Source organism: Mirounga leonina, unplaced genomic scaffold (genome assembly GCF_011800145.1).
Source record: "Mirounga leonina isolate KUSES-001 unplaced genomic scaffold, KU_Mleo_1.0 Mir_93, whole genome shotgun sequence".
Classification (NCBI taxonomy): Eukaryota; Metazoa; Chordata; class Mammalia; order Carnivora; family Phocidae; genus Mirounga; species Mirounga leonina.
The window spans coordinates 39,873,053-39,894,494 of NW_023270854.1; the positions used below are offsets into that span (position 1 = coordinate 39,873,053).

The 21,442-nt window shown below is 39.5% G+C and overlaps 1 protein-coding gene across 5 annotated transcripts in view; it reads left to right on the plus strand.

The window, feature by feature from the left end:
- The window catches only part of B4GALT6 (beta-1,4-galactosyltransferase 6), a 68,202-nt gene extending 60,553 nt beyond the window's left edge, over positions 1–7,649 (plus strand). For 4 of the 5 annotated variants that reach the window (XM_034996226.1, XM_034996227.1, XM_034996229.1 and 1 more), the window contains 3 exons: positions 3,146–3,268; positions 3,549–3,650; positions 4,144–7,649. In XM_034996226.1, coding sequence (XP_034852117.1) covers positions 3,146–3,268; positions 3,549–3,650; positions 4,144–4,291 — 373 coding nt within the window. In that variant the 3' untranslated portion in view covers positions 4,292–7,649. The remainder of the gene's footprint in view (positions 1–3,145; positions 3,269–3,548; positions 3,651–4,143) is intronic. The other variant, XM_034996228.1, reaches the window with a different exon arrangement.
- Positions 7,650–21,442: the final 13,793 nt, after the last annotated feature.

The window sequence follows — 21,442 nt, forward strand, 5'->3', positions numbered from 1 at the left end:
TTCTTGTCCGTCCATCCCTAGGGCTGTAGGAGATCACATACGCTGGACCTGCCCTGCGTAGGTGCAGGTCGCACATGGTGGCTCCCTTTTTTTTTTTTTTTTTTTTTAAGATTTTACTTATTCATTTGAGGGAGAGAGAGATAGCAACAGAGAGCATGAGCAGGGAGCATGAGCGGAGAGGGAGAAGCAGGTTCCTGGCTGAGCAGGGAGCCCCCCCACGCGGGGCTCGATCCCAGGACCCTGGGATCATGACCTGCGCCGAAGGCAGACGCTTAATGACTGAGCCACCCAGGCGCCCTGTGGCGGCTCCCTCCTGCTTCCCCTTCTCCAGTGACTTGTTTTAGTGCAAAAGGAGGCCCTTTCTCTGCAGTGTGTCTTCTTTCTAAGTTATAGGTTCTTGTCTTGCCTTTAATAATAAGAGGCAGATCTTTCTTGCTCTCTGACTGCACCTACCTTGAAACGTAAACAGTCATTGGAGCTCTGATGGTAATTTAAGTTGACATTGAAGCATGCACGTCATCACAGTTCTCATTGGCTGATGGAAGTGGAGAGAAGACAGAACAGCCTGGAGCAGGGGAGATGTTACCTACATCACAGTTTTGTCTGCTGCCTGACCTACAGAGTAGGGGGAGGCAAAAAGTCTCAAGGACATGGCCAGGTGAATCAGCACTAGAACAGGAAAGGAATGCTTTTTTTTTCTTCTTCTTCTTTTTTTTTTTTTGCTGGTCATTATCATGAGAAAACCTTTTCTTAATTATTACAGTATCTGAACTCCGAAGTCCAGTGTTACCACGGGCTTGGGGAAGATCATCCAAGTTCAGAATCTGGGTTTTAGCCCTGGTTCTTGGAAACTCAGTTTTGGTTAGCCCCCACTAGAGTTAAATTAGATTCAGAGTAACTGATTTTCACTAAAAAGCGTCATATAGGTCATATAAACTAAGAATTCTAAATTAATTTCTCTTACTTGAAAACATTAGGTATTAATGTATGTGATACTTATATCTACCTAGACTGATCCCAGAGTTAGTAGGGTATCTTGGAAATTTGAGTAGAAATTAGAATGTAGCTTAGGGAGAATGTCAGCAGATCAAGGAGTAGTGGCGGTAGTGGGTAGACTTCGGGCCACGGGTGAAGCCTGATGGAGCATCCCTGCCCCATAATGGCACCCACACTATGGTGGCTGTGGACCAGAAAGCTCCGGTCCCCAGATTAGTGACTCTCTCCCCTGGGTCAGTGTGAGAGAAATCCTACTGGATTTTTTGTTGAGCTTCTGTTTTCTCTTCTTTAGTTTGTTACGCCTTCCTTTTACCTAATCTTTCTTCATTCTGGGTATGTGCAATCAGTTGTTTGCACTTAAGCAGAACGATAAATGGAATTAATGTGCTTGCCAATTTATACACATTAATGAAAACACACACACACACACACATACACGCATTTATCCATATCTACCTATCTACTAATCTCAGGTTTCTCCCAAACCACTAGCTTAGGGAAGAATAATCTAACTGGCATGGGAAACCCAACAGTGCCACGAATCCTTATCAGCCCTACTGAACCCCAACTGGTGCTATAACTAGAATCCTTACTTCCCAAATGTAAGCCTCGTGCCGTCTCCTGGGACACTGTGATTGTCTTTGGGTGCCTTTGGCCAGTGGGGCCAAGATCGCTTTCTTGTGCACCCTGTGAGTTCCATGCAGGAGCTGCTTCTCCCGTCTTCTGTGACCACACCGGACCTCAGCTGACACCCGGCAGGCACTTCTTCCCTACAGGGAGTGAGAGGAGAGTCCTCCCACAAAAACAATGAGATCTGCTCTCTCCCCTTCTCTGAGGCAGCTCTGCCATCGTCCTGGCCAGGATTCCCTTAGCTTGGTTTCTGGATGCTGTGCATGGTCATGTTTTCCCTGTTGGCCTCCCACGTTGACCTGGCCTCTGTAGGGGCCCTGGCTTGCCGCTTCCCATTAGCACATTTGGGGGCACAGGAATTTATTCAGAACTAAGTCTAGGGATGCTACCTTGAGATCAGAAAACCAATCTATATCTAAAGGAACAAATTAGTTTGACAAATTCCTTGGAGTATGAATTAGGGAAAGGTAAGGAAAATAAATCCAGATTTGAAAATGTAGTAGTCATTTCTCAAAGAGAGACAAATACTGTATGACCTCATTTATATGTGGAATCTAAAACAAACAAATAAACTCATAGATGCAGAGGACAGATTGGTGGTTGCCAAAAGTGGTTGGTGGGGATGGGGAGGGTGGCTGAAGGGGGTTAAAAGGTACACAGGTCACTTGTAAGATAAATAAGCCCTGGGGATGTAATGTACAGCATGGTGATGAGAGTTAATGATACTCTACTATATATTTGAAAGTTGCTAAGAGAATAGGTCTTAAAAGCTCTCATCACAAGAAAACGAAGAATTTTGTAACTGTGTGTGGTGATGGATATTAACTAGATTTATTGTGGTAATCATTTTGCAATATATATGTGTGTGTGAAATCATTATGTTGTACACCTAAAATGAATACAGTGTTATAAGTTTATTGTATCTCAATCAAAAAGTCATTTATCTAAATATTAGTACATCAAAAATAATATATTTGTAAATATCCATGAGTATTATGGTATCATACCAAACAGGTATGATTATTACAGGAACAGGCAGCTAGTCATTTCAAAATTAAATGCTAGAGTTATATTTACTAATTTATATTTATCCTGGTCTACATAATAAATAACACATTTATAATGCAATTAATTTAGAACGCTTTATTAGCTTAACAGCATCTAACATTGCATTGATAACTATTGGTGTATTTAATCAAATTTACTTTGGTATGGAAGTCTTCTCAATTTTTGAACACTGGGTTGTGAGTCTTACAAAGTAACAATACTGAATATTAAATTTCATTTATCACAAGTGTTTTACTTTGTGTTTTACCTAACACATTTAGATGTTTTGCTAGACTGTGAAAATGTTTTCTTTCTTGGTGTACTTTACATTTCCCAGAAAATGATTTAATCAGAACAATTGTTTATATGGAAAATAAGAATATATTTTGCAAAGCGCATATAAAACTGAAAACTTGATTTCAGATGGCAAACTGTTTTGATTTCATTTTTAGAATGCTGTCTTTCTTTTTAGTCTTCCATATAAAGAGTTTTTTGGTGGTGTAAGTGGACTGACAGTGGAACAATTTAGAAAGATCAATGGTTTTCCTAATGCCTTCTGGGGATGGGGAGGAGAAGATGATGACCTTTGGAACAGGTATGTTGAGGTACAAATTGCCTAATAATAGAATTTGTATAAATTTCCTTTCTATTAGTTAGATTGCACTTTGCTATTCCAAGAAAAGATTTTTTGGGATGGAAAATTTTTGAGGTTTCTAAATCCTACTTTGTGTTTCTGCCTTTCTTCATTAAGAGTGCCTTCTGAAATTCTTGACCTCTTTCTAATGATAACATTCTTTTGCATTTCAGGTTGAACTCATGTAATCAATTTTTAGTCACAGTTTATTCCTTTATATTTTTATTTCCATGTATTGTAGAGTTCACTATGCTGGATATAATGTAACAAGACCAGAGGGAGACTTGGGAAAATACAAGTCTATTCCTCATCACCATCGAGGTGAAGTCCAGTTTTTAGGACGGTAAGTTCACTATCACCTTCATATAACAAGGTTTCAGAATTATTTGATGTATGAAAGATTTGTTAAAAAAAAACATTGCAGCCCAAAAAAAATCTTCTGCAGGGAATTTTCTCTTGATCTTATTTTTCTTTATAGAAGTAAAATATTTTTATGCTTGTTTCGAAGACCAATACATGTGTATTTATGTTATATTAGAGAGCCCGGTTAACTATTTACATAAAAAGTGTTTCCTTAACATAAAATGTATTATTTCATAAAACATTTTATTTCTTAAGGATGTCCAAGTTGTAAGTGCACAAAATAATTTTTTCAGGAGGCATTTTAAGACTAGTAAAAATGCTAATTTAGATGATGGTTTAAAAGATTTTTAATTATGTATGAAAAGTAAAAATTGAAAAAGCTTTAAATAAGAACGACCTTGAGCATATTTGTTGTCAATTTTTCTTTTTGAACGTGTTGCTGTTATTTTTCATTTTTTTCTCTAACACCGTAGGTATAAATTACTAAGATATTCAAAAGAGCGTCAGTACATTGATGGGTTGAACAATTTAATATATACGCCAAAAATACTGGTTGATAGGTTGTATACAAATATATCTGTAAACCTCATGCCAGAGTTAGCTCCAATTGAAGACTACTAAAAGAAGTAGCTCTCATGGCAAGATAGACTGCAATGCTGGATCATCAACTGGGAGTCTACTCTTACTGGAGGTCAGTGAATGGATGTGTCATGGTGCCCTGCTGCGTGAGAAGAGCCAGCAGCCCTTGTTTACAGTGTGAGGTTAGAGACCATCACCCATCCTCTTCTCTGAGACACACCCCCACGGCGAGCCCTGCAGACACCCGATGCCCTTGCTGAAATCTGGAAGTTAAGAGAGCTCCCTACAAAGAGAAAATTTTTATACTAAAATATATAATTTAATTCAAGAGAATGCTTTATTTCTGTTTAAACATGTTTTGTATATATGTGATGTAAATCAACGTGTTCAAATTGTTGAAAAAGATGATGTGTTGCAGTTTTGCATGTAATTGGTTATGCCTTTATCGGACTTTTATAGACATTTTTTATTTGCATGGAAGAAAACAGTGCAAATTTATGTCACTAAACAAAGGTTAACCCTTGTGTGAAATGAAGGAACTGTCAATAATTGACAGCCAACTCCTACAGTAAACTGTTATATACTAGTTTTGAGCTTTAGACCTTCAGCCTTTTGTGTGGAAGAAGTCACAGCTTTCTTAGGGTTTTACAGGGTAAGAAGAAAGGACTTAGACCACTTTTCTTCCTACCAGGATTACCTGTTTTTTTCCTTGCTTGCAATCTCATCAGAATTTGCTAAATCACAACCATATTGTTTATGCACATTGCATGAGTATTACCAAGAAAATCTTAAACGTTGTGACGTAACATGATATAAAGGACCTCTTTATGTTAATTAACTGTCTTTCATGTATCTTTGGTGTAATTGTCAGGGATTTTGTGCCTCAAAAAAATCTTCCCGAGGTTGTGTGTATTTGTACACTCTATTTTTTTTTTTTTAATTCATAGTGAACAGCACTTTCATTATTTCTAGTTCAGAAGAGCCAGAAAACATTTTTCATTTAAAAAAAATCAAAACAATTTTTTTTAAAAGAATGAGCTATGGAAAACCCAGTAGTACTTATAATATACAAATGAATTATACTATTAGATAAGAAATTAAATGTTCTATTTTTATGAAGATAAATGCTTAGTAAATAAAGACAAATTTTAAGTTTAATTCTCAGACTCATAGAATTTGAAGTTTTTGAAGGGAACCTTTAATGTCGGCCAGGTTTATTAGAACTATATATTTTTTTTTTCACTTTTAAGAAATTACATTTCTGGTATTCTTAAAATTGCCTCACTGAAATGATTTAATAGAATTCTATTAAAATATATAATCAGTTATTTAAATGCATTGATGTTCTAGGACACTTCTCTGAGAACAGGTCTCACTACCTGACATCCAGTATATTACTTGATCTTAAATTTGGATGAAGTTTTCATGGCAAAACCAAACAATATCCTTACTTAGAAAATTATCAACTATAGTTAACCAAAGATTCTAGAAAATATCTTAATATTTTCACAAATTTAAAACAAAAAATTATCTATAAAGTGAATCTTCAAAAACAATGAAGAACAATAGAAATCTATCTATGAGGGATGTTGGGATAATATTTGCCTCATGGATTGTTCACCTAAAACAGAAATATAGTTATTTATCTCAGGTTTAAGTTTAATTTTGAAGTATCATCTTTTATGGCAATATTAGTAATACAAATGACCACAAACCAAATCATAATGTAATTGAAATTCTTATACTTTGAAAAAATTGATCACTCTCCCTTATGATAGCAAACAGAATTTTCCATATTTATTTCTCTAAAAATATTTCCAAGATATTTATCTTCCATTTTTTTGGTGGTACTCAAAATCACAAAAAAATCAAACCTTCTGAAAAGTAAGAGATTTGTTCTGAATTTGTATATCGGTTCATTTTGGTCTCATAGCCAATGCAGTTTTTTTAATTTGGTGAAATGAAAGTTGGTTGGGAATGTTAACATTTGTGATCACTAACAAGATAGTAGGGGCATAAGAGCATAATTAACCCAATAATACTTAAATATTTTTTTAATACTTACATATTTTAACTGTGGGGAAAATTAGGGCTGTTTCTGAGTCTTACTCGTAAAACATATTTTTTGCTTTTTAATGTGGAGCTGCCCACATTTGGAATCCTCATTTTGATACACATTTTACAGTTTCAGGAGAACTCAGTTCTACTAGAATCTGCCTTATTTTCTTGGATTACGTCTAATAGCCATTTTTGTTTTATGGGTGAGCCATGTTATTTTGCTCTCTTCAGTTTTGAATACGGTATGTCATCCTGTGAAAATCATCTCATTAGTTTGTTTTTTGCTTTCCCCCCCCTTTTTTTGTTTTGTTTTGCTTTTTAAGTGCATACCTAATATTTTTTTGCCTATAAAGAATGACTTACATGTTTCCAGAAGAGTGATAGTTTTGCTCAGTTATCTTCATTTTATGAAAATCTGTTCCATAAAAATTAACAAGTACATTGCAAATGGAAATTCTTTTTATCATTATGTTTGGTGGATTTCTTAGGGAACATGTATTGATTGCTTATTCTGTATCAAGTGCAATGCGAGGTATGCCAAAAAAAAAGTATTTTATTTCTGAACAAATCAAATCAAGCAAGTTGAAACCTTTCTAAAATTATAAAGACATCCTCTGATAACTTACCTGTTGTATTTCTTAGTTTCAAAGTCAAGAAACACATATATGTGGACATGGAGCTATTATGAGGTCCCTGTGGCACTAACTGGGAATGTTACGTTGTGCCTTTCACCTCGAGAGAGAAGTAATGATTAATGAGCCTGTTTGTAGAAAAGAGAGGGAAAAGGGTACACATGAGTATTTTTTTTAAATCCGCATTTAAATTTGCTCGGATTTTGTGAAAACCTGTTCGATCAGAAAGCTTATTTACAGTATTATACAAATACATAATTACATGTTAAAAACTTGCTTAGACTCCTTTTACAACCAAAATATTGATACCCATTTTAAAGTAAAATGGAAAAATAACCAATACAGTATTGTCCTTCTTTTGGAGGCTTCCTACAAGTGAAAGCAGATTTTGTGTCATTTGATTTGGCCTCTGCTTGTATCTGTTATATTTCTCTGTGTACTTTTCAGACAAATATTAGTACTCTAGATTTGTTGCCTTGTATTTACAAGTATGCCAATTGAGAGATCTAAAATGGCCATAGTGTTGTTTATCAGAAAGAGGAAGTGTACTTAAGATTATTTTATTTATTAGATCTGAAAGGCTTCTACATAAATGCACTGAAATAAATGCTAGTAATTTCTTGTACTCTCATTTTTTTTTTTTTGCTTCTCATGGAAATGTTTGTACTTTTTTATCATTGTCTTTTATGAAATATAATGTTCTAAAATCTCTGTGTGACACTGTAATTATTTTTGCTCAGGAACTTTTTGGGGGTTATCTGGGCTTTTTGTTGTGTTTGTTTTCCTAATTTTGAGGCAAACTGTTCATGAATACCTTGGTTGCACGAGAATGGCAACAGAAGCATAAAGCGACCACTGCATCTGCCTTTGCAACAGTTTAAATACATTTAGTAATCTCATAGTTTTTAACTCAGAAAAAACACAGTGATATTTAAATATTTTTCATCAGTACAGTTAGTAATCTGTATCAAGAAGGATATTTAAGGAGTCGGGTTTTGTTTTTGTTTTTGTTTTTGTTTTTTTTTTAAGATTTATTTATTTATTTATTTGACAGAGAGAAACACAGCAAGAGAGGGAACACAAGCAGGGGGAGTGGGAGAGGGAGAAGCAGGCTTCCCGCCGAGGAGGGAGCCCCAAGCGGGGCTCGATCCCAGGACCCCGGGACCATGACCCGAGCCAAAGGCAGACGCTCAACGACTGAGCCACCCAGGCACCCCAGGAGTCGTTTTTAACATTTCTTCTGCCTGCAAACTTGAGTAAACTAAGCTGGTGTGTTGGTGGTCAATCCCCTTCTTGTTTTCTAGGTATCAAGTAGTATTGAAGATCTTTAAGGCAGATAATATCTAGGGACTAGATTTGTATGTGGGCCTGGAATGTGAGATCATGAATTTTGTCAACTTCAATTATTTGTGTAATGAATTATTATTAATTTTTATGCATAGTATGAGCTAGCGGGGTAGTGACTCTTATGTCACAAAGAAAGCCAATCGTGGAATCATAATCTCTTAGTCATTTAGATCATGCAGAGCCGTAAAATTGAGTTGGCTTAGTCTGGCCCAGGTTCCTACCTATGGTACTAATGTGTCCTCTGATGAAACATGCCAACTCAGTTTAATGATCTTATATATGTATTTTTTTTGTCCTATCTTAAACACATGGATTTAAGGTTGTGGAGATATTCTGGACCCAGATTATTTTATTTAGAGAAGGCTGTTCTTGAGGAGCATATACTGTATTGCTCTTAATTTAAGTGACTTCAGAGAACATAGTGCTATGTCACTCAAAATTATACTACAATTAAAAGAAAAATATATAGGTTGTAAAAATAAAGCTTGTATCTTTCTCAACACATTCCTATAACATATTTTGGTGGACCTGAATTCTGTTGCTAATTTCATCCTCCTAACTCCATCAGTTGAAGTCTTTGATCTCCGATAAGTATCAGACATTACCTACACTAGTGGAATTTACTGTCTTCTTTGAGTAAAACAGTCATGGAAACAACTGAAAAACCTATGTACTATGAAATGAGGTGCTCAATTGTGTCCTCTGCAAACACTGGTTTTAGATTTTACTAAGGCAGTATTAGGCCAATAGAACATCTTTGTAGGAGAAGCTTTTCCCAAGGCACGGAATGTTTCTTAGCTGTATACCCTATGCATCAGAAGGGTAGTTGAGATCATCGTTTGTCTATAGTGAATCTTGAGGATTTACAGTTAACTTTTAATAGGACTGTGTGGAAGGCAGTGGTTATAAGCAAAGACGCTGGAATCAGACTGACCTGAGTTTGAATTCAGAGATCCTCCCCTTGTTCACTGGGACATTTTAGCAAAATTTTAAACCCCGGTGGTCTTCAGTTTCCTGATCTTACAGTTGAGGATGATAGGAACTACCCAAGGATTTCTGAAGAACTTAAATAAGCCAATCCTAACAGAGAACTGAGCCCAGCGCCTGACATGCTGAGCAAAAACTTGGCTTATAATTAAGTCAGTTTTCAGCTCAAGAGTAACAGGCTTTTCTTTCATGCAAGTTATCTTGGATCATATTTTAAAAATAATATTGCATTCTTTGATTCCATTAGGAAATGAAGTTAGTGATTACCCTATCTATACATGATAATGCATGTAAACAATTAGTAAAATTGGCAAAGGTGCAAAATTTTAGCAGTAATAGTCATGAGGAGAAATGTAGCAAGTGGGAATCGGGCTCCGTTTGCTCAGAGGCTTGTGTGATTTTAGGTAGTGTGGGAAGCACCTGTTACGATACTTTGCTTATGGAAGGCATTCAGTAACGTGTAGCTTCTCTCAGTATTGTGACTGAGAAAGTTAAATGCCATGTGGGCCTCTACTGCTTTTTCTATCCTACCTTGGCTTTTGGGCTTGGCTTTTTCACCTATTTTCTTCCCAGTTTCCTTGGAAGACCCTTCTTCCTCTGCTTTCCATTCTTTGCTCCTTCTCTCTGATCAGTAACTCAGTTTCTAGGACCACTGGGTAACACTGTCCGGTGGAATGTTTTAGAATGATGGAAAGGTTCTGGGACTGTGCTGTCCAGTATGGTAGCCTCTAGCCACATGTGGTTGTTGAGCACTTGAAATGTGGCTGGCGTGAGCCAGGAACTGGATTTTGTTAAATCTTAGATAAATGTAAACAGCCACATACAGCAGGTGATCTCTTATACTCGCAGAACTTTAACCTCATGACGTCCCTAAGTACAAGCAGGAGGCTCTCAAGCCAAATGTCCAGCTGAGAATTCTTAGCTCCTGACCCACATCATCAACTTATGGGTCATCTCGACCTGCTTGTTCACGGAAACTCAAAACCCAGTATGTCCTAAGCTGAATTTATCATATCCATCTTCAAAACCTGGTCGTCTTCTTGTTTTATCGTCCACTTAGGAACTCAAGGCCAAATCTGTGAGTCACCCTCGCCTTTCCTCCGTACAATCAAGGTGTTAGCTCCACCTCTGAAGTCCCTCTTCAATCTGTAGGGTCTTTTGTTTCTGCAACAAGTGCGTGGATCCTCCCAGTCTTACTGCAAAGGTATGCCTTCTGTTTTGAGTATGTCTTCCATCTTGACACACAAAACTCTGTCTTTTGAAATACTACTGTGCTTTAAATCTTTCAGTGGCTCCCCATTGCCTACTTCTAGAAAAATGTCCAAATATTTCTGCTGCTCAGACCAGGGCCTGAATGATCTGGCTTCTGCTGGCCTCTGCAGGACGAACACCTCTCTGCCCATCCCTCTCACACCCTGTTTCATTCTCCAGTTGCCCGTGAACTACTCCCATTGACCTTTTCTACCCTCATCCACCAGAGGGTCTCCTACCTATCTCTTAAAGACTCAAGCTCTTGGGGCACCTGGGTGGCTCAGTTGGTTGGGTGTCCAACTCTTGATTTTGGCTTGGGTCTTGATCTCAGGGCCATGAGTTCACGGCCCGCGTTGGGCTCCACACTGGGTTTGGAGCCTGCTTAAAAAAAAAAAAGAAAAAAGACTAGCTCCTCTGGAAGCTGTCTCTGGCCGACCCAAGTAAAATTTGCCCCTCCCTCTCCTGCACTCCTGCCCCCTACATGTAGTACTGCACTATTAAAGCATGTCTTACGCTATTAAATTTGTTTATGCGTTTTCTTTTTCTCTCAAAGACTGTTAGCTCTTTGAGGGCAGTGGTCGGCGCCATTTGGTTTTGTATACCCGGCATCCTGCACAGCGCTCAGTGAATGACCATCCTGTCAGGGCAACACTGTTTGCCATCTGTTAGGGCAGAACACTCCATAGCATTCTAAATTACGCTATTACTCCACATGTCATACCTACTCAGAGCTGTGTTCAGCAGGATCAGTGCCTTAATTAGGACTATTAAGTGCCATCATCAAGATGCTTTTCGACCTACCTATAAATCTATCTGAATAGGGAGCCAGGCCCATCTTTTTACTCAACACATTTTTAAAATTTAAAGGTACTAAGCTTTAGAAAATTAATGTAGGGGCACCTGGGTAGCTAAGTTGGTTAAGTGTCTGACTCTTGATTTTGGCTCAGGTCGTGATCTCAGGGTCCTGAGATGAGTTCCACGTTCGTTGGGCTCCACGCTCAGCAGGGAGTCCACTTGACATTCTCTCCCTCTGCCTCTCCCCCCCAACTCTTTCTCTCTCAAATAATCTTTATTTTTTTAAATTTTACTTAATTTAACTAATTTATACTATTAACATAGTATATTAGTTTGAGGTAGAGAATAAATCTTTTTAAAACATTATTATAGATTAGTGTATAAAAGAAATAGAATAGTGAAGAATTCACTGCTAAAATTTTTATTAAATTTAAAAAAAAAAACCTGGAAAGTGAAAGTCATCCTTCCCATAAAATAAATGTCACAAGACACTAATGTGTTGAAGAAAGAATGAGAGTAGATGCTAGAAACACCTGTTTGACTTCATACCAGAGAGAAGGTGTTAATTTACCTGTGGAACATAATTTCTGAGGCACTTTTTAAAATGCATTTAGTCGATTTCCAAGGACTTTGTTTTACACAGTTATCCCTCCTCCTCCCTTTCTTCACCTGTTTTTCCTTCTTTCTTCTCTTCCACCACCACTGTTGTTAGAATCAGGAAAAAATCATGGCAGCGATTTGTTTCCCTGGAGTCCTTACGAAATCCTGTGAGTGCTTTTGTTCAGACAGAACAGGGTCACCATGGTAACCAGACTTCCCCTTCATTATTCTCTTATCCCTTGACCTTGTATAAATGTCATTTTGCATAGAGTAATTAACCAGTCTTTTAACCTGCTTGGCAACTTCTGGCAGCCTTGTTTCTGGTCTCTCCAACCCCAGTACGTCTGGGCAGTTACTGAGCACCTGCTATTACGTCAGGCACTGTGCTGTGCTGAGGACGTGAGAGCAAATAAGGCAGTTCCTTCCCCCACGTAGGCCATAGCCAAGCAAGGGAAATGCTTGCCAAGGGCTTCTCACGGGGGCCACCCCTTTGCCTCTAAATATTTTACAACCTTCTTGGAAACCCAATAGAAAAATGGAGAAAGTCTTGGACAGGTCATATAGAAGTGGGGAGTTCCCAAAGAGTTGTATCCACAGACTCTGTGAGGGAGAGCCTCACCTCTACCATGGAGAAGGTGGAGGTGGGGAGTGGAGGGGACATGATTGCCGGTTTCAGATGGAGAGGGCCCTGTCTTTTTTGGTAGAATAGACAGGTATGTTGGAAAGGTGTCTGCCTGATGGCCTGTGCTCTTCTAGGCTCTTGGGCTGCAGAGAACAGGCTTTGCTTGGGTGGGGGTGGGAGGGTCTGCTATCAGCATTTCTGGGCTGCAGACCTATCTAGCACCCAGGCTGGGATACTGAGGGGGCAAGAAAAAAAAACTCCCAGAACTCACACCTGGGTTGTTCCTCATCAAGTCCCCACGTCCCCTGGGAGTTTGCCTTCTTTACTCCACCTTTCAGTCTTCTGGTGGGGTTTCGTTGTTGTTTGGTGATTAGTGGGAGAAGTCAGTGGAATGCATTTACCCCATCTTGTCCAACTCCTAGGAATGTCCCCTACAAAGAAAGGTCAGGAACTGTTGTGTATCTTGACTGTGGGTCGGTATGGTAGCTGTGACATGGCATTATAACTGCATGCAGGACAGGGGAAAGGGTCTGGGGTCTTTCTGTGTCATTTCTTAAAACTGCATGTGAGTCTCTGATGACCTCAAAGTTAAGAATTTTATTTTATTTTATTTTATTTTATTTTTTTTTTAAAGATTTTATTTGTTTATTTGAGACAGAGAGAATGAGAGAGAGAGAGAGCACATGAGAGGGGGGAGGGTCAGAGGGAGAAGCAGGCTCCCCGCCGAGCAGAGAGCCCGATGCGGGACTCGATCCAGGGACTCCAGGATCATGACCTGAGCCGAAGGCAGTCGCTTAACCAACTGAGCCACCCAGGCGCCCCAAAGTTAAGAATTTTATTACCAGAGGTAAAGTACCCTATATGAAAGATGATCGACTCCACTCACAGTAAGAGAGATGCAAATGAAAATTATGTGGAAGTACCAATTCTGACCTATCTGATTGGCAAAAATCCAGAAGTTTCACCAACACGATTGGTGAGGCCGTGGCGAGCCAAGTGCTCTCATGCATCGGATGCAAAGTGTCACAAGCCCTGTGGAGGGGGATTCAGCAATATCCAGCAAAATTACTAAAGCCTTTACCCTTTGTCCCAGAAAGCTTTTTTTAGGCATCTATTCTAAAGATACATCTCTACAGATGTGAAATAACGTGTACAAGTTTATTCGTGGAGGTGTTACTTAGAATAGCAAAAGATGGAAGCTAAGCAGTTAGTCACCCACACACTGAAGCACTTTGCAGCCAAAAAAGAGGGGGCCTAAATTCTATGTTCTGATTGTACTGGTTTCCAGGCCGATGGTGTCCTGTGGGAGGAAAAAAAATAAGGTTCACACACTATATAAAATGCTGCCTTTTGTGAATGAAAGAAGGGGAGCTAAAAATATATGTGTGTGCTTGCTTCTCTTTTACGAAACAGTCACTGGCAGGATAACAAAAATGGTGGTCTGTGTAGGGGAGGGGAACAGTGGGGTGAAGGCCACGGGGTTGGCAGTGAGACTGTTCCAGTGTGATTTTATATAGTTAGGAACTGGCATTGTGTCAATATTTTTGCAAAATTAAAAAAAAAATGAATTTACAGCAAACCCTAAAATCGATTTTCAACAGAAACAAATTTAAAAATGTATTGGGGCAGGGGCGCCTGGGTGGCTCAGTCGGTTAAGCGTCTGCCTTCAGCTCAGGTCATGATCCCAGGGTCCTGGGATGGAGTCCTTCATCGGGCTCCCTGCTCAGCGAGGATTCTGCTTCTCCCTCTCCCTGCCGCTCCCCCTGCTTGTGCTCTCTCTCTCTGTCAAATAAATAAATAAAATCTTTTAAAAAAATGTATCGGGGCGAAGCAGAACAAATGTTGTCTAGTGAGTTTGTTCTTCATTAGCTAATGATTAACCTTAGCAAGTATAAAGAAAACAATTCTTGTTTGATCATGGCTGCATTATGTAAGTGTCGCTAATACTGTGTTTGCATGTTTTATAGGCTTAACTTTTATTCTTCCCATTTTTACTGTGCTTTTTTCTTTTTTGTAGACAGTTTAGTTTGTATTGTTAATGCGACAAATATAACTTCTCCTCTGTGGCCATATCAGTGGGTTTAGCGGCCCCGCTCATGGTCCTTGCCCAGAAAACCCGCCTCAACCACCTCCTCAAAGGGGGAGTTCCACACCCCCTCTAGCTTTGCTCACCACTGCTCACTGGACAAAGGGTGGATAGAGCCTTGCCCAGAGAAAGCACAATAATACACAAACCAAGCCAACCAGATTCTCAGAAATTTGAAGGGACACAGGGACTGAGGCAGTTAATTTGGGGGTGGGGACTGAGTCCAAATTTCCTTCCATGTGGTGAGGTGAGCAGAGAAGCTGGTCTGCATCGAGAAGGAAGAAGACCTATATTGGGAATCATGCACCTCAAAAATAGATAAAAAGGTAGTTACTTTAGTTCCTGATGGCTTTCCAGACCCAGTCCCTGGTGCGGCCCAGCTGTGTCCGTTCCATTTGTGTTCCGTGAGATACATATGAATCCTTAAATAAATCCCTCGTCATTCAAGATAGCTGGGCTGAGTTTGTGTTTCTTAAATGAACCCCTTGTTGAGACACTTCATTTCTTTTAGAAAGGGTTTTGACCTCATTAAAATCAAGTTTGATTACCTTGATCAGAGTGACAAGCTATTCATAATCAAGGGTATTCAAACCTACATAAAAATAGCCTTACTGGAGTGAGATGTCTTTGAAGACAACCATTTCTTTTTCATCTTTACCTGGCACTCCTCATGGGTGTTCAATAAATATGTGCTAAGTGACACTTTTTTCAGTTACGGCCCTTAGAGCATGGATTCAGTTTGTTTGGTTTTTTTCCAAACAACTTTTCCCAAGACAACAGAATGTAGACTCTTTCAAGTACAGCTTCAGTTTGAGTTGGATTTCAGGAGCTTTGGATATTCTGGAACAATCACCCAGATATCTGGGCCCCATCGGCCCTTTTCTAGGGAGTCCTGGGAAGCTGAGGCAGGGATTTCCCATGGTTTGGGAACTGTTTACATGGACGATACTCTCAGCTGGTGGGTCTCAAAACTGACTGACATTAGAGTTGACTGGGGAGTTTTTTAAACTGTAATCACACTTGGGCACCACCTCCAGAGAATTGATTTATTTTATTTTATTTTTTTAAAGATTTTTATTTATTTATTTGAGAGAGAGAGAGAACATGAGGAGGGGGTGGGCAGAGGGAGAGGGAGAAGCAGGCTTCCCGTGGAGCTGGGAGCCTGATGCGGGGCTCGATCCCAGGACCCTGGGACCACGACCTGAGCCGAAGGCAGACGCTTAACGACTGAGCCACCCGGGCGCCCCAGAGAATTGATTTAATTGGTCTGGGTTGGGGCCTGGGTACGTGTATGCTTCAAAATATTCCCAAGTGACTCAAAAATGCAGCTGGGATTAAAAACCATGGCAGTAAATCCTAAATCATTAATGGGACCTTGCTGTTGATGTACTCATGGGACTTTTCACACCGATGTAGACCTTGGTCCAGGCTGATGGGTACTGAAGTTTGGGAACCACTGCTTGAGGCCAGAACAGGCTCAGGTAGAACCTGTGGGGGTGCCTTGGCCCATGGCCCTCCCTCTCTCCTTTTGGGCCATAAATTATTATTATTATTTCTGAAGAAAGATGCTGGAGACTTACGACAGATTATTTATTTTAGAGAGAGAGGGGCGCCTGGGTGGCTCAGTCGTTGAGCGTCTGCCTTTGGCTCAGGTCATGATCCCAGGGTCCCTGGGATCGAGCCCCACATCAGGCTCCCTGCTCCGTGGGAAGCCTGCTTCTCCCTCTCCCACTCCCCCTGCTTGTATTCCCTCTTTAGCTGTGTTTGTCTGTCAAATAAATAAATAAAATCTTTAAAAAAATAAAAGAGAGAGAGAGAGAGAGCATGTGCGTGAGTGGGAGAAGGGGCAGAGGAGAGGGAGAGTGAGAATCCCAAGCAGACTGCGCTGAGCTGGAGCCCAACGACACAAGGCTCAATCCCATGATCCCGAAATCATGACCTGAGCCAAAATCAGCAGTCATGCACTCAACCAACTGAGCCACCCAGGCGCTCCATTACGAGAGACTGTTTAATAAGACCATTGTCTTGACAAGTTTTTGACTATTTCATAGGATAATGTGCTCAGTTTCCACAAAGTTCATGTAGATAATATTTCACATACTACATGTCTACAATGCCCAGGTACTTTCTAAGCCTGTTTCAGGTCATACCTCGTTACTGGTCTTCACAACCACCCTGAACGAGTAAAAGTAGGGATCTGTTGAGAAGTCACAGGAAAGAGATTCAATGGCAGAAGAGCAAAAGTTAAATGCTGCCCTTTTGAGATAAATCAAAACATGGAAGTGGTTAAAGGAAATTGGAAGGTCTAAAGAGGTAGAATAAGAAGTGGATGAGAAATTTTACAAACCCCAGAAATTTACACGCCTTAGGAAAAACTTTCTAGAAATTAACTCATGACTCTAGAATTCAACCTTAAAGTCCAACAATTGATTAAAATTAAGAAAAAAAAGAACAATAAACACTGTTTTTCTGAGTCTATGGTCTGAAGGGTTTTGCTGCTTTTAGGTTATAAGGAATATGGTATTGCTTTTACAGTGTGCTTTTGTAAGGAAATACAATCTATCCAAAGGCTTTGGAGTATACATCGGGGGAAATAATTGAGTAATTTTTTAATAACACTTTTTAGTAGCTACTTATCTAAAAACTTCTTTTGTAAGTCCTGGGAGTAAATGTAATTTTTTTACTCTAGGCCTAGTAGCTAAAGTATTGTAATTACCAGTCCCATGGGGAGAACAAATTGAATAGGGATTGTGATACCACAGAACTTTAGGTCAGAAAGGAACTTTAACATCATCCAGTTCATTTCTTTTCCTTTCTAGTTATTGTATTAGGTACCCATTAAAACAAAAAGAAAGATAAATGGGATTTACCACTCCTCCACCAGGCAACTGTAAGGTTCCCGTCATTCAGTCTATCCCAGCCATGGACGGATTAAAGCACTGATCAAATCAGTTCATTGCCTGTTTTTACTTTGACACCAGCTTCCCCTTTACCCACAGGTTCTTTAACTTCTTAGCATAGGCCATCCGTCCTCTGCTACTCGGTATGAAATAGCCTGCCTCGAATGAAACCAAGTTGCTTGCCTTTGTCACACTGTTTAATGTCCTCGCACATCTCTGTCCCTCTGCAGTTCAGTCTCCTCCCCAGGAATGGCTTTTCCCTTATTTGCCTGGTGCCTCCTACTTAGCTTCTAAGGACAAGCTCAGTTGTCCCCTCTTCTGTGATGCCTCTGGGCCCCCAGGAATCCAGGCAAGTTTTTCTGTTAGGCTGCCATAGCATTTCAATCTTTTTACCGAAGTGCTGACTTTCTTTCCCTCTCTCTACTTTCCTTCCTCCCTCCCTCCCTCCTTCCTCCCGTCTTTCTCTCTTTCTCTCAGTTCTTCTTTCATGCCCATCTCCACTGGTAATAACATGAGTTCCCTGAAAACAGACTTGGTGTCTTATTTCATCCCTCTGGCTCCAGCACCCAGGACAGGTGCTCAACACGTGTGTGTGTGTGTGTGTGTGTGTGTAAGAACCAATACATGTGTGTTGTCATAGATTGAATAATGCACCCCACCTGCCCCCCAAAGATATCCATGTGCTAGTTCCCAGAATCTGTGCAAGGAACTTTGCAGATGTGATTAAATTTAGGATCTTGAGATGGAGAAATTATCCTGGATTATCTGAGTGACCCAATATAATCGCAAGGCTTGTAAGAAAGGGCCATGAGCCAAGGAGGCAAGTGGCCTCTAGAAGCTTAAAAAGGCAAGGAGAACCACTCTTTGAGGCCAACCATCCAGAAGGAACACAGCCCTGCCAACATCTTGATTCTAGACTTCTGGCTTCCGGAAGTGTAAGAGAATAAATCTGGATTGTTTTAAGCCACTGAATTTGTGGTAATTTGTTCCAGCGACAATACATTAATACACTAATACACATGCCTAAATGAATCAACGAGTCAGACCTTTCAGACTATTAGATATATTTTAAAAAATGGTTTATTAAATGGAATAGATCATACACATTAAAAATAAAATAAATACAGTGGTGCCTGGGTGGCTCAGTCGGTTAAGTGTCTGACTCTTGATTTCGGCTCAGGACATGATCTCAGGGTCATGAGATTGAGCCCAGTGTTGGGCTTCGAGGTGGGTGTGGAATCTGCTTGACATTCTCTGACCTTCTCCCTCTGCCCCTCCTGCTTGTGCTCTCTCTCTAAAATAAATAAACAAATCTTTAAAAAAAAATAGATACAAGATAAATGTTCATCCTTTGTAGTCAAAAAATAAAAATTCAAGCAATCATGAGACATAATGATCTATCTGCTAAAGTGGTAAAACATTTCTAATAAGCAGAACTGGTAAGGCTTCAGTGTTATAGAATTTTTTACATTAATATGTTCATTCTCCAATATTACTCCAAATAATATATCATAGTTCTTGAGAACTCAATATGTTCTGTGGATTGTTTTAAACCTTTTTACATGTATTATGACAATTGGTCTTTAAAATAACTCTTTGGAAATGGTGCTGTGATTATTCCCATTTTACAAATGAAAAAATACCAAGGCATAGAAAGCTGATGTAATCTGTTCAAGATCAAATAGCTTGTAATGGTGAAGCCAAGACTACTTCCCAGGCAGTTTGATGACCAAGGCTCCATGTCATCTAAGAGTTAGATACTTCTAGAAAATGTTAGGTCACTCAATTCAACAGAAGCAAAAAGCTGTATGCTTCATAAAGATGTTCATTGTAGCACTAACTACAAGTCCTCAAAATCGAGACTAAGTATATTACATTATGAAAGTGCTGTAAATTTTTCAAAAATAAAAATTATAATTATAAAGATTATATGGAAATATGAGAAATTGTTCATGATAACATAATTAAAGCATGAAAATAAAATGGGGCACCCGGGTGGCTCAGTCGGTTAAGCAGCTGCCTTCGGCTCAGGTCATGATCCTGGGGTCCTGGGATCGAGCCCCACATCCGGCTCCCTGCTCAGCGGAGAGCTTGCTTCTCCTTCTCCCTCTGCCTGCCACTCTGCCTACTTGTGATCTCTCTCTCTCTGTCAAATAAATAAATAAAATCTTAAAAAAAATAATTTTACATTATGATTGCAAATTTATATAAATATGTTTATAGCATTCTATTAATAAGAACATTCTATTGTGGTACAACTATATGTTGCTATAATTTTAGTTTCTTGAACATTATTAAATTCTTTTCAATAAAAGTATAATAAAATAATTATCTTTGAAAAAACTCTGCTAACTTTTTTCTCAATAAATCATGGGATTAAATCTTTCAATTTAATAATATGTATGAGAAAGCCTATTTTGGAAACATTACTGATTTTTTTGGTACATGTTTTTCTCTTACCGAGAGAAGATGGGTATTTCTACAGCTGTATCATTTGAGACATTCTTTAAAAAAAAAGATTTTATTTATTTGAGAGAGAGAGCATGGGTGAGGGGAAGGACAGAAGGAGAGGGAGAAGCAGACTCCCCACTGAGCAGGGAGCCATACATGGGGCTCAATCCCAGGGCCCTGAGATCATGACCTGAGCCAAAGGCAGATACTTAACTGACTGAGCCACCCAGGCACCCCTTGAGACATTCTTGGTCACAAGTAGCAAAATAAATAAATCAGTAAATCCAAAATTGTTCTAAAATTCAAAGTTTATTTTAAAAAACTTTTTAAAAAGTATATATAATTTTTAAAAAGCTATTTTTATAAATAAAGAAAAATTGATTTAAAAAACCCTGATTCAAACACAATTAAAAAATAAAGTATTGGTTAATGCCAGTGAAAATTCAAGAAATATTAAATGCTTCAGCTGTGCCAACATGTCACCAAGCCTTGCTTTCTGCCTTTCTGGAACTGGCTCCCTGCTGAAGATCACCCCTCATAGGACGCCTACCAGCACCTCCCGGGCTCTTCCAGGGGAGACGTCACATTCTTATCTCACCGTGAAAGAGAAGTCCCGGGTTTCCCTCTGATTGGACTACGTTAGGTCCCTGAGCACCCCTACACTAAACATGGGGGCAAAGATGATGAGACTGATTTAGACAGATTAAACTCCTTGCTCTCACTCCCTTCTCCAGGAGCATTTGCATTGCTCTTCAAAGGAAGCAGAATGGATGGAATGGATGTTGGAATATTCATTACAGAACTTTCAGGAAGCAGGAAGGGCCTTGTCTCCTGACAAGATGCCAAATACTTATGCAGGATCCTGACTCTTGATTTCGGCTCAGGTCCTGATCTCAGGCTCATGAGCTCGAGCTCTGAGTCGGGCTCACCCCCTGTGCAGGGCCCTGACCCCCCATGATGCGGGGCTCCCACCCCATGATGCCTCTCTGTGGGCTGGCCTGGAACGGCTGTGGGTCTCTGCCTTTCAGGATGTTGAAGCAAAACCCACTCAATAATAGTCTTTAATTATAATTTGAATGAAGGGACACTTTTGTTCTTTTGGCCCTGGCCCTAGGCAGAAGAACATTTTAAATAGACTGTTTTCTATTTTTAAACGTTCCCAGTGACTAAGTTCTTGAAATCAGTTCAAGGATGCAGAACCTTGGCACTCAGGATTTGAACCAGGAGCTGGTAGTCTTTTAGTGTTTCCCAACAAACTGGTCCATTTCTTGTAGATTGATAGGTCATGGTGCCATGTCTCATGTGTCTGTATGAGAGGAAAAAACATCCAGGTAAAACCCCGAGACCTTGTAAGGGCTCACAGGAGAACTGTTTGCCCACTCAGAGTCAAGCCGTTCACTTATCCTGCAGCAAATATTTATTTATTTATTTATTTATTTATTTATTTATTTATTTATTTATTTA